At 36.0% G+C, this 13,715-nt stretch overlaps 2 protein-coding genes across 53 annotated transcripts in view; one reads left to right on the top strand and one right to left on the bottom strand.

Annotated features, from left to right (window-relative positions):
* LOC110597581 (LHFPL tetraspan subfamily member 3 protein) overlaps positions 1-13,715 on the bottom strand; it is a 518,310-nt gene that overhangs the window by 181,530 nt on the left and 323,065 nt on the right. The gene's annotated exons all lie outside the window — the stretch shown is intronic.
* The window catches only part of LOC120891895 (uncharacterized), a 210,890-nt gene that overhangs the window by 75,969 nt on the left and 121,206 nt on the right, over positions 1-13,715 (top strand). For 46 of the 50 annotated variants that reach the window (XR_013435176.1, XR_013435216.1, XR_013435175.1 and 43 more), the window contains one exon: positions 989-1,094. Coding sequence is in view for 3 of the 50 variants with exons in the window: in XM_078040222.1 (XP_077896348.1) it covers positions 989-1,094 (106 nt within the window). In the remaining 47 variants the exon portion in view is untranslated. Of the gene's footprint in view, positions 1-988; positions 1,095-5,020; positions 5,343-13,715 lie in introns of all 50 variants that reach the window. The other 4 variants (XR_013435174.1, XR_005736482.2, XR_013435195.1 and 1 more) reach the window with 1 other exon arrangement.

Here is a 13,715-nt window from a genome sequence, read left to right as displayed (position 1 = left end):
TGACAGTAGCCAGATAAGGGATTAGGATAACATGGAAAGTACCAGGGTGTGTATTGACTTTGAATCACTGTGAAAAGTACATTGACATTGTGATCCACTCCTACTCCTACAGAAAAGTTTCTTGAAACTATTCTGAACTTGTGCAATACATGCTGATACTTTCTATTCTACTCGCCATTCTAGTTAATTTTTTTTAAGAGCCGAAAAACACTGTAACTTGATGTGGCACCACAGAGCTTTTACGGAAATTAAGAAACTCAAAAGAATATTTACATTCTATTTCCCAAACATCACTGCTGGAAACATGATTTTTTTTAATAGAAATATGTTACTTTGAAAATTAAAGAAGATTAGTAGTTATTGTTGCTTCTTTTTATATTTAATTGAATTATTTAGGGGCATATGACTGTATATTTAGATTAGAGCTTTCTGAAGAGGGTGTTTCTTCATTCATTCACTCATCCATTCATTAGCATCTCCTATGGAGTACTAGGCACTGTTCTTGGAGCTAGGGATACAGTGATCAAGAAAAGAGACGTGGTTTATCTTTTCATAGAGCTCATGTGATATCAGAAAAACAAACAAATGAAAGACTAAGCATGCAAATAAAATAATTGCAAGTTGTAGTAAGTACTAAGTAGGAAAGACACTAAGAGCTCAGAGAGAAATAAAGGGTAGAAACTTCTTTAGAAAAGGTGGTCAGGCCTCTCAAAGGGATGACTTACTCTGTTTGAAAGGCTATAAGGAAATCAGTTACTGCATTGGGCAAAGGATCATGTTGGGGTTACAAGGCAGGTGGGGTCTATACATCATGGCTGGTTATTGTTTCCAAGGTATGTAACTTAAATGTTACACCATGTTGGAGCTCTGTGACTATAAGGGACAAACAATTTCTGAAGCTAGCAAGAGGGGTTGCCATATTACTGTTGCCTTACTGCAACTTAATGAAGAAGACAAACATGGACCCTCCTTTTCTTTTTAAAAACAGGCACATGGACCTACAAGGCAGAGCTGGAGGAAACGGAGACAAGAAGCGTGGAAAGTAGAGAGACTTCCTGGGGAAACTTTGCTTCAGTGTTCCACCCTATCTTACAGTAAGTAGTCCAAAACTTCGAGTCACACTCGATTCCTCTCTTTTGCCACACATCCCAAGTGTCACCAATCTTCCCATCTCTACCTGTGCAGTATCTGTGCATAGACAGGCACTAATGACACTTTCCTACTTCAACCTTCCTTCCCCTTCGTAGCAAACCCTAACTGCTCCCTGCTTGGAGTTCACCATCATGCTAATTCAGATTCCAAGGGACTGATTAGACTGTTAGACTCAAAACGTTTTGCTGCTGTCCCTTGGGCATTGAAAAATATCCAGGTATTATAGGAGTTTAAAAGCTCCACAACCCAGCCCCCACTTACTTTTCCAACCTCCCCTTTAGACTCTCCACTTCACTGGGGTTGAACCACACATAACCCCAAGTTTTTGGATTTCTCTGTTTTCTCTTCTGCCTGGGGTGTTTACTAGGATTGTCCCTAAAATTCCACTCTTAAATATTTTTTAATACTCAAGCCAAACATACCATTCTCTGCAAAGCAAACCCTCTCAAATTCTTCTTGATCTATAAAACTGTTCTTCCCTGAGAGCTAGATCTTACCTAGAGTATTTGTTGCTTTTCATATTTTTGTAGTTTTTAAATTTATAATGAACAGTCTTTAAGCTTTCTGAGGAAAGACTCTTTGGTCAGTTACCATATCATAGCATCTAAAACAGTTTCCTGCACAAAGTAAGCATTAAAATGGGAAAATGAATAAATAAGTAAATGAGTTGCAATACTTAGAAAATACACTCTAAAATATAGTTCATGGAAGTTAATACTATAGTTACCCAAGGTCACCAATCTGATTAAAGATGGATTCATATTTAGGGGACATTTAACAGAAACAACTTGGTAATGACCAGACAACAGATTACAAATACTTGAGAAGATTTAAATAAATAATTTAAATGAAGTGAAATTGGTGATTTGAAAATATTTTAAAAAATTTCAGCACTGAGAATCCAACATGCTCTATAAGGCATTGCCTAAGGAAAATGACCTGTGTATTTTGAAAGCATGTGATTTCTACAAGCAAGATTCACTTTATTTGGGGGCAGTGCAGAAGATCTTTGAATCTAAACTATACTTTGGAGAAACACTTCTAAATTAGTTTCAGTATTTTAAATGTTTTTTTTTTTACATAGTAAATACTTTTTGTTTTTGATGATACTGGGCATCAAACATAGGGTTTCTTGTATGCTAGCAAGTGCACTACCACTGAGCCACATCCTCAGTCCTTTTTATTTTTTGAGATAGGGTCTCACTAAGTTGCTGAGGCTGGGCTGGAATTTGTGATCCTCTTGCCCCAGCTATTGCTGGGATTACAGGTGTGTAATCCACACCCAGCTAGTAAATACATTTTTATCTGCAAGACAATACTTTCTTATATATATATATAAAAATGGGGATTACCTGAAGCATAACGTAGGTCACGGTAGAGCTAAAATTAATAGAAATCACGAAATGACCCAAGCTAAGAAAGGTTATTGGGCCTAATAGGACAACTTCACCACAGCAGGGTGTTTGTAGAATGGTGACATTAACGAAGACACCTCTGCTCAAGGTCTTTCTGTCCTGAGGGTAGACTATCTTAAAATTTCCATTCCTGGGAACTCTTGAGTTATAAACTGAAATGAAAAGAGCTGAGGTAGAATTAACACTCAGAAACTAAAACCAGAGGAAAATATGAATGACAGTCCATGGTTCCCTATTTTCAAAGTATATGGCTTGTTCAATAAAATTTTAAGTGAAGAATATGGGAAGATGGATAAAATAATTTCTAACTATATCTTATGCAAAAGGTATTTTGCTGAAAGTTGTAAATACAGGGATTGAACCCAGGGGCACTCAACTGCTAAGCCATATACCCAGCTGGTTTTTGATATTTTATTTAGAGACAGGGTCTTGCTGAGTTGCTTAGGATCTCACTAAATTGCTGAGGCTGGCTTCGAACTTGCGATCCTCCTGCCTCAGCCTCCCAAGCCACTGGGATTACAGATATATACCACCTCGCCTGGCTAAACACAGAATTTTTGAAACACAATATTTATTTTTCACAATCTAAGGAAACTGGATGTTTAAAGACATCTTAAAACTTCACTAACAATGCCAGGATTTTGGGTTCCTGCAGAAAAATATTTAGGTCCATTTAGCAAGGGTAGCCCAAGTCTCCTTTAGGCTACAGGACACTGTAAAATGTCCAGGTTGTCCATCTGTTTCTTGTCAACTTTTCCTTATCATGAGGGATTTGAGCCCTAATTTATCTGATTAGAAAATCTACATAGTTATCTCGTAGGATCAAAACATCCTCACAAATGCATTAAAAACTTTAAAAACGTTATGGCTCTGGTGTGAGTTTTCTCTTTTTGATGATGTTCATCAAACATGCATTTTCTTCTCCCGATCCTTCTACTGGACTGTTTTGTTTTGTCTTTGAAAGCAAGTCTCCCAAACTTTAGTATGTTTGATTTAAGCCATTAAAATAGTTCAGACTCTGTTGCTTTCTTCAGAATGGCATGACTATTATCTTCTGCATTAATGCTTGAGTGCTATAATAATTCTGTTTTCTGGCATTCTATTAACCAGCACCTTTTTTAACCTGCATGATTTGCATAGCCACTAGAATCTAACAGCTGCTCCCAATCCTGAGAAGTACCTGCAAGATTCCTAGGCTGTCTCAGTCAATGAAAGATTACATAATATTCCTTTTGGCCTCATAATTATTTCAATTCTTTACAAATTGATCAACTCTCAGAGGTAGCACCAACACTGAACAGTAGAGTAATGTGTTTTAGTCAGCCTTTTCACTGCTGTGACCAAAGGATCTGACCAGAACAATTTTAGGGGAGAAAAGTTTGCTTGAAGGCTCAAGGTTTCAGAGCTCTTAGTCCATAGAAGGCCTGCTCCATTCTGGGATCAAGGTGAGGCAGAACATCATGGCGGAAGAGTGTGGCAAAGCAGATCACATGATGATCAGAGAGCAGAGACTCTATTTTCCAGATACCAAATATATACCCCCAAAGGCATGCCCCCAATGCTCCACCTCCTCCAGCCATACCCTACCAGCCTTCAATTACCACTCAGTTAATCCTTATCAGGGGATTAATTCACTGATTGGGTTAAGGCTCTCAAAACCCAATCATTTCTTCTCTGAACCTCCTTGCATTGTCTCGCAGGTGAGCTTTTGGGGGACACCTCACATCCAAACCATAACAGTATACAAGGCACCAGAACATTTGATTAATTCACACAGGCTATTTCTTGACCACAAGGGATAATGGAAAATTAGTTCCAATTGAGCTATTATCCGCAAATGGGTTTCTTATTAGAATGCCACCTAGGAAATGACTATCTTCCTTGCAGTTATATATATTCCTTCATCTTGGCAGCAGGTTTCCTGAAAGTATATCAGAGAACATTCTTGAATGCTGAGGAGACATGATCCCTCACAAGCTGGAGGTGAACAGAGAGTGATGAACAGATGGGCTTCCTGTATGCTGCCATGATATCTTCTAATCTAGAATATATAACAAAGGTGTCCTTGTGAGGGTGTCACTGTTGATTTTCATTTCAAGCATGTTCCAAATGGTTAAGAAGCGTTCACTTTCTAAAAGGAAGCCCTGTGCAGAGCCTGCCCATCCCACAATGGGCTCTTCTGAAAGAGTACACAAATGGCTAATGGTTCCCCAGAGCCACTAATTGCCCTGGCATTTTTCTTGCTAAAGAGCTGAATGTAATCTCTGTGGAAAAATCCGCAAACCTTGGTAATTGGGTCTTTCTCCAAAAGAAAATGAAGTAAGATGAAAAAAAAAAAGGAACAAGGGGTCTATGACTTGAGTTACTTGGGCCAGCTAATATTGCTGGTCCAACTATCCCAATCAGGGCTTTTGGTGTCGTGAACCTGAGAACTGCTTATTTTTTTTGAACAGGAAGAGAAAGTCTAAATTCGTTCTTTATAAAGTCTATGCACTGTTGCACAAAAAGCATGATAAATTGCCTCATGTTGCCGAAGCACTCAAGGGGAACTTGGTGAAAAAAGGAACCTGCATTCACTTGACTCTATCAATTATTCAAGCATACAGTAGTTGAAGAAATTGATGCCAGCAAACGCTGCCAGGCTATGGAGGGGGAACTTTCACACAAGGATTGTTACTCTAAACACCTGGTAAAAGAGATAGACAACTCGTCCTCCCAGCTTCTTCATCAGCTCATGGCTGACAAAATGGAGCAATACGTGTTTTCTGGAAAAAGGTACAATATTTTTGCCTTAGTTTACTTCTAGAAAAATGGAGTCCCTAGATAATCCGGGACATGACATTCTATCCTTTAGTGTGTGGTGGAGAAAACAAATGGTGTCTTGAAAAATTTTGGTTTTAAAACCAATATTGTTTTATGGGCATTTAACTTGGGGGTCATATCATGAAATATATAACATCCCTTAGATTGATGGGGGCGGGTATTAAGAGAAAATATAAATAAACACTGAACTCTCCAAAGAGTTAGGAAGTTGTGTTTGGTGATGAGAAAGTCTCTCTATTCTGCCAAGCTACTCATTTGCCTGAAGAAGCACAGAGTGCTGAGTTAGCTGTGAAAACCTGGATCATGGTGGTAAGCAGATGATTAAAAGTCCATCCAGACATGCATGGATGAGCCACATAGTAAGTGAAGAAATATATTTTACGGAATATGATACCAAACAAGTGGGAAAATGCCTGCTTGCATAATATCACTTGCTAATCTGCCCAAGTTTGAGGGTTAATAGGCAAATATAATGAAAATCAGAATTTAGGATGTAAAAAGTTAAATGTAGCTCTGGTCTCTAAGCACTGCTAGATGACCTTTGATATAGACTAGGGTCCAAATTCCTTGAAATACTGACACTCTGGGGTCAGGCTCTGCCTTTTATAATGACTTACTTTTGGGAAGACTCACTCTAGGAGACCAGTACTCCCTTTCTAGGGCAGGTCCCCCATGACCCTAGGTCTTTCCCTAGGCCCCCCCATCCCTTAAAAAGTTCTACTCTGACATCACCACACTGGGGGCCAAGCCTCCAACAGGTGAATACATAGCACTGACCAAGACTAGGAGGATAAGCATGCCTGATTCTGAGATACAGGTGAGGAAGTTCTTTTGGCCAAAGGATTTTATAATCTAGCCTTTCTTATAATAAAGGAACTCGTTTGATTTCCATCCGCCAGCTCCTCACTATCTCTCAGCTGGCTCATACCTCAGGAAGAGGGATAGAGGATTGGCCATTCTTTGTTTCTTTGCCAACATTGATTTTATTTATTACTATTATTTTTACATATGAATAAACGAAGATGCAGAAATCTTAAATAGCTTACTCAATACAAAGCCCCCTTGTTGTAGAACCAGGATTTGAACTTGACTATGCTATAATCCTCCACATGTACACAATAACGGTGCATGTGAAGTCACTTTAGACTATTGATTTTGGTACTCAGAACAGATAGAATCTTGGCAGGCTTAACATCGCTTTGGATATTTATAATTAGAAATTTATTTGAGTGTGACAACTACTAAAATGAAAGTGACACTTAAAAGCTGTTAGTTTTTAATGTATAAATATTTCTTTTATTTGCACTAGTATTTCACCTAGTCAGAATTTCATCTTATATGAAGTGCTGAGAACATTAAATTCATTATAAATTCTAAACATATGAACTGGGAATTAAAGAGTTTTTGTTATATAAATGTATAAATAGAGTGTATTTGGTTTTGTACACATTTTACAAGAAAACACATCTCTTTTTTTTTTTGGCTTGATTTTTTGGCTTGATATTTTAAGTTGGCTATGCATAAGCCAAATATTTTTTTCTACCTACCATAGGCATGTTTTTATTTTACTTCTAAAAAATTAGTTCTTCTTACTTATATGTGTCAGTAGAATCCATTTTGATAAAATTATACAAGCATGGAACATATATTATTTTAATTAGGCCCTCACTCTTGTAGGGGGGCATGATGGTGGGGTTTACTTAGATATTTTCATATGTGTAAGAAGTATATATTCCTGTTAAGATTGCACATGCTTGTCTGTCTGTCTATGTGTGCATGTGTGTACTTTATTAACATATATATATATATAATATGCATGTATATATATATATGCCTTCTTGAATGTGTGTGTGTATATATATTTATACACACACACTTGAATGTAGAATAATTTCTGCTTTGGATAAAAATAGACACAAATCAATAAGGTTCTTGTTTTGTTTTAATGAAGCTATTTCTTTAAACTATTCTTTTAACTAGTTTCTTTGGATGATAATTAACATAGTTTTAATGAAAATTTCAATAATTATAATACTGAACATATTGGCAGGTCACAAATGTGTCTGAAATTTGTAGGAGAGGTCTTGGCTTAGGTGTATTTCCATGTGCTTAAATCTGTACTGCATCCCAGACATAATATTTTTTAAAAATAAATATCATTATGTATATTTAAGGCATACAACATGATACTTTAAGATACATGCATATGGTAAAGTTGTTGCTACAGTGGAATAAATGAACAGATCCATCATCTCACATCTATAGTTATTTTTCCTCTTTGTGGCAAGAACAGCAGGGGCAGAAATCACTCATTTAGCAAAAATCCCCCAAATGGTATTATTAACTATAATCCTAGTGTCTCTTGACTTGTTTATCCTACATATTTGCTATTTTGTATACTTTTCACCTGCATATTCCCATTTTTCTCCTTCCTTCCACCCCAATTCAGGTAAATACTGTTTTATTCTCTAGATTCCACATAAAAGTGAGATTATGCAATATTTTTCTTTCTGTGTCTGGATTATTTCACTTAGCATAATATCCTTCGGCTCCATCTGTGTTGCACTCAATGGCAGGATTCCTTTCTTTTTAAGAAGCTGAGTAATATTCCACTGTTTAACACACTACAGTTTCTTCATCCATTCATCCACTAATGGACAGCTAGGTTGTTTCTCCATCTTGGTTACTGTGACTAATGCTGCATTTAACATGGGAATTCAGGGGTCTTTACAAGGTGGTGATTTCATTTCTTTTGAGTGTATACCCAGAAAAGGGGTTACTGTGCCACAAAGAAGTTCTGTTTTTAATTTCTTTAGGTACCTCCATTGTGTTTTCCATATGGCTGCACCAAGCTACATTCCCACTAATACTGTACAAGGGTTCTTTTTTTTTCTCCACACTCTCACCAACACTTGTTATCTCTGGTGTTTCTGATAATCGCTATCCTCAAAGGTGTCATGATGGTTTTGATTTTCATTTCCCTGATAATTAATGATGTTGAGCACCTTTTCATGTATCTGTTGGCCATTTTTATGTCATCTTTGAAAAAATGTCTATTTAAATCTTTTGCCTATTTTTAAATTGGGTTACCAGTTTTCTGGCTATTGAGTTGCATGAGTTCTTCATAAATCATAGATATCAACTCTGTATTTGATGTTTTTTGCAAATATTTTTTCCCACTCTGTGGATTTGCCTTTTCATTTTGTTGATTGTTTCCATTACTGTACAGAAGCTTTTGATGTAATTCTATTTTTAAACTTACTTTGGTTATATAAGCTTTTGGTATGACATCCAAGAAATCATTGCCAAAGCCAATGTCAGGCTTTTCCTTCTAAGAGTTTTATGGTTTCAGATCTTACATTTAGGTCTTTTATCTATTTTGAGTTTTTTTTTGTGAGATAAAGATCCAATTTCATGCTTTTGCATGTGGAAATACAGTTTTCCCAGCATCATTTATTAAAGAGACTAGCCTTTCCCCTTTGTGTTCTTTTGGTGCTCCTGGTGAAAATTAATTGACCATCTATGTTTAGTTTTATTTCTGGGCTCTCTATTCTGTTCTACTGGGCTTATGGGGACACAGATGTCAAGAGAAGAAAAGACCATTTTCCTCCAAGGCCATACATACAGGACCCTGTGTGGTGCACCTGTCACCATTCTCCTAACCATATCTGCTTTAGCCAGGATAATACCCAAAGCAAAGGAGTTCTTCATGAGCCTCTAAACCACCCCTGTGTGCCATAACCATAACTTTATTTGTAAACCAGGGAGCCCAATTCCAGACTATTGAGTGGATACCCCTAATTTACCTTATGTTATTCATATTTAGTAGTAAATTTGATTTCAATTGATGTTCCATACACATATTATGAGAAATAATTGCACTTATAAAAATAATTCATGAGCTAACTAAATGTTTTTCTGCACGGGAGGTACAAAAAGAGTGGCATATTCACTCTCTGCCTTGACAAACCACAAGACATAAGGAAAGTCACTGTAGGATGAAGTTAGGTAAGGTCAGAAATCTTGTACCAATCTGGCTACCAGCATTTCAATTCTTAGTATGGATGCTGACCACAGGAGAAATATAATTCCTTCTCTCAAGCCCCAAAGAATCCCTGAAAACAGCATACCCATATCTAGTCACTTTCCTAAACTAGAATGTGATCCTTAATACAGCATTTTCCACCTTAATTCTATTTTGTTGTGGTGAGAACATTTAACGTTAGATCTACACCCTAAACAAAATTAAAAAAAATTTTAGTTGTAAATGGACACCATACCTTTTCATTTATTTATTTGTTTTTATGCAGTGCTAAGGATCCAATCTAATGCCTCACATGTGCTAGGCAAGCGCTGTACCACTGAGTTACAACCCAGCCCTAAACTAATTTTTAAATGGTTAACTAAGCACAATATTGTTCTGTGGATCTCTGAATTTTCACTCTTGTATAAATGGGATTTTATGCCCGTTGGTTAGTAATTTCCTCATTTCTCCTCCCCGTTCGGCCCCTGGCAGTTATCATTGCACTCTAATCTTATGAGTTTGACTAGTTTAGACGTCTCAGGTAAGTGGGATTATGCAGTATTTGTCATTGTTTGACTGGATTATTTCACTTAGTGTAATGTCCTCAAATTTCACGCATATGGAAAATTGCATAATTTTCTTTTTTTAAGGATAGATAATATTCCATGGTATGTATATATTACGTTTTCTTTATCCACTCATCAGTCCATGGGAATTCAGGTTGTTTTTATATCTTGGTTATTGTGAATAGTGCTGTGCTGAACATAGGAGTGCTAATATCTCTTTGGGATCTTCATTTCAATTCTTTTGGATAAATCCAAGGAATGGGATTGCTAGATCATATGATAATTCTTGTTTTCATATTTTGAGAAACCTCCATACTGTTTTCCACAGTGGATGCACCATTTTGCAATCCTCACTAACACCTTCCCCCCCCCCCCTTTTTTTTTTTTTGGTACTGGGGATTGAACTCAGGGATACTCAACCACTGAGTCACATTTCCAGCCCTTTTTGTATTCTTATTTAGAGACAGGGTCTCACTAAGTTGCCTAGTGCCTTGCTTTTGCTCAGTCTAGCTTTGAACTTGTGATCCTCTTGCCTTAGCCTCCTGAGCCTCTGTGATCACACATGTGTACCACCGCACCCTGCACCCCCTCTTTTTTGACAGTAGCTATTCTAATGTATATGAGGTAGCATCTTATTGTAGTTTTGATTTGCATTTTCATGATGATTAGTAACATTCAGAATATTTTCATATACCTATTGTTTAGTTGTATGTCTTCCTTTGAGGAATGTATATTTAATGTTTTTAGCCCATTTTAAAATCAGTTTGTTTTTGTTTTTGTTTTGTTTTTGCTATCAGGTAGTAGGAGATTCTTAGACTTTTTGGAAATTAACCTAGTATTAGATATATGCTTGGAAAATATTTTCTGCTATTATATAGGTTGCCTTTTCATTCTGTTGATTGTTTTTCTTTACTGTGCAGAAGCTCTTTAGTTTGATTTGTCTCATTTGAGTTTTTTTTTGCCTATGTTTTTAGTGTTTTTAGTTGACCATAGACGTATAGATTTATTTGGGGGCTCTCTATTCTCTTGGATTGGCCTATATGTCTAGTACTATTATGTTTTAAGTTATTTGGTTTTGTAATATGTTTTGAAATCAGGAAGTATGATGCATTAATTTCTTTCTTCAGACTGAATTTGGCTATTTGGAGTCCTTTGTGATTCCATATGAATTGTTTCACCCTCTTCTATTTCTGTAAAAAATGCCATTGGGATTTTGATAGGAATGGCATTGAATCTGCAGCTTACTTTGGATAGTGTGAACTTTCTTACAATATGAAGTCTTCTAATTCATGAATATGGGATATCTTTCCATTTGTTTTTATTTTTCTTAATTTCATCAATAATTTATGGTATTTAATGTAAGTCTTTTACCTCCTTAGTTAAGTTTATTCCTAAGAATAACCTTTTTGGTGCTATTATAAATAAGGTGGTTTTCCTTATCTTCTTTCCAAACAGTTCCTTGTTAGTGTACACAAACATAATTGATTTTTGTATGTTGATTTAGTATCCTATAACTTTACTGAATTTAATAGTTTTAACAATTTTTTTTGTTTTGGTGGAGTCATTAGGATTTTCTATCTATAAGAAAATGTCATCTGCAAAAAGGACAATTTTACTGTTTCCTTTCTAATTCAGATACCTTTTTATTTTTTCTTCTTTCCTAACTTCTTGGGCTAGGACTTCCAGTACACTGGTGAATTTTAGCAAAAATTTAAAGAAAATTAATGTCTAATCCTTCTCAAACTTATTTTAAAAATCAAAGAAGAGGGAATACTTCCAAACTCATTTTGTAAGAACAGTGTTACCTTGATGTTAAAGCCAAACAAAAACACCACAAAAAATAGAAATTTGAAGCCAATATCCCTGATGAATATAGATGAAAAAATCCTCAACAAAATTCTGACAAACTAAATTCAAAAGCCTATTAAAGGGACCATATACATTGCCACATAGGATTTATCTGTGATGCAAGGATGATTCAACACAAAAAAATCAATTAATGTGGGCTGGGGCTATATAGCTCAGTGGCAAATGTAAAAATAGCACCATGTAAAAATAAATAAAGGCATTCTGTCCATCTATATGTACAAAAATTTTTTAAAAATTAAAAAATCAATTAACATGAAATACTACAATAACAAATAATGTTTAAAATTGCATGATCTTCTCAATATATGAAGAAAATATGTTTGACAAAATTAAACACCATTTAATGATAAAAGTATATATATACATAAATATATATATGTGTATATATACTTTTATACATACATATATATATATATATGAATATAGATGCAAAAATTCTCAACAATTGAGAAATAGAACAAGACTGCCCCAACATGATAAAGGTCACAGGTGAAAAGTTCACGGCGGACATCACACTCAATGCAGTACTTCTAAGATCAGGAACAAGGTGAGGATACCCATTCTTGCTTTAAATTCCACATATACTTAAAAGTAATATTTTAATGCTTTCAAAACTTCAAATGGCAAAACCTGTTTAAGAAAAACACAGAGCAAAATAAATGTTGCATACTATAGACATTGGAAGTGGAACTAAGCTTCAGGAAAATGAGTCCTTGCTTAAAATACACTCATAAAGGAAAGACTACTCAAGAGAACCCCAGATTCACACATTCACATATTTTAACAGGCACCTAAGTTTCCACACAATTTAGTCTCTCTCTTTGTCTCCTCCTGTGTGTGTATGCCCCCATTCTGATCCTCATACAGTTTTAAGAACAGTTGTATAAGCAATGGAGTTGCAGTTGCAATTTTTTTTTTTTTTTTGCAGAGGAGGGTTGTAGTATCACTCAGGGCAGCCATGATCTAGCCTAGGCACTGAATTTTATTTATTTTTTTTACTTGGTTGTTTGTTTTACCACATTGAAAGTGCAGAACAGTGGCATTGGTTCAGGATTACAAAATCTCGAAGCTGAAAGTTCTTATGTTTGTTCCTTCCCTCTTTGGTGTCATTTCCTCTCTCCAATCTCCTCACCTCATAGATGTTTCAGATCAAGGTTATAAGGACCCCCATGTGACTTAGTTATTGCATACAAAACAACTGCTAAAGGAAAAGGTTGCCAAGGAAAATTATTTGATTTTTTTTTTAAAATTGTTGCTCCCTTTTCTCATCAGACGTGTCTTACAATTTTTTAAGGCTTCCACGCTTTTTGCTGCTCCTTAAAAAAATTATCCAGACTTTAAAAATTTGAGATGGACTACGGCCGATCTATGGTAAGATCTTCCAGTAACGTGTGTTTGTTGAGAATGCTGGTGTATTAGAATGAGGCACTGTCCCTAGAGAAACTGAATTGGAAGAGGCAATAGGTTTTTAAAAAAGGTTTGGACAAAAATCACGTCAAGAGAGGGTAAAAGGAGTCAGCATGCTAAATGTTATGTCAAAAGATTTTCACACATCTTTCAACTTCAAATTCTAACAGCAGTAGCCCAAAGTTTATAGATAAAGCCTCGACCAGTATGACATTCAAAGAACAATGCCTCAGTCGGTACAATGTGTTCCTTTGACTAAAACGAAATTTCGTCCAATCTTAACAAGCCAGTGAAATGTCCAGAAGGTGATTTTGCTTTGAAAATGGGACCCAGAGTTGTCTCAGCCTGATAGGACTGACAGAGACTTTGGAAACTAAGCAGGGAGCTCGAATTTGTTTTCTGTGTGTGGTGGGCTTTCCTTCTCTTGGGGGCTCTGTGTTTTCATCCTTTTAACTATGG

This window comes from Ictidomys tridecemlineatus, chromosome 2, assembly GCF_052094955.1.
Source record: "Ictidomys tridecemlineatus isolate mIctTri1 chromosome 2, mIctTri1.hap1, whole genome shotgun sequence".
NCBI classification, from domain to species: domain Eukaryota; kingdom Metazoa; phylum Chordata; class Mammalia; order Rodentia; family Sciuridae; genus Ictidomys; species Ictidomys tridecemlineatus.
The sequence above is the reverse complement of the archived record's forward strand: the minus strand, read 5'-3'. Positions and strand labels throughout refer to the sequence as shown.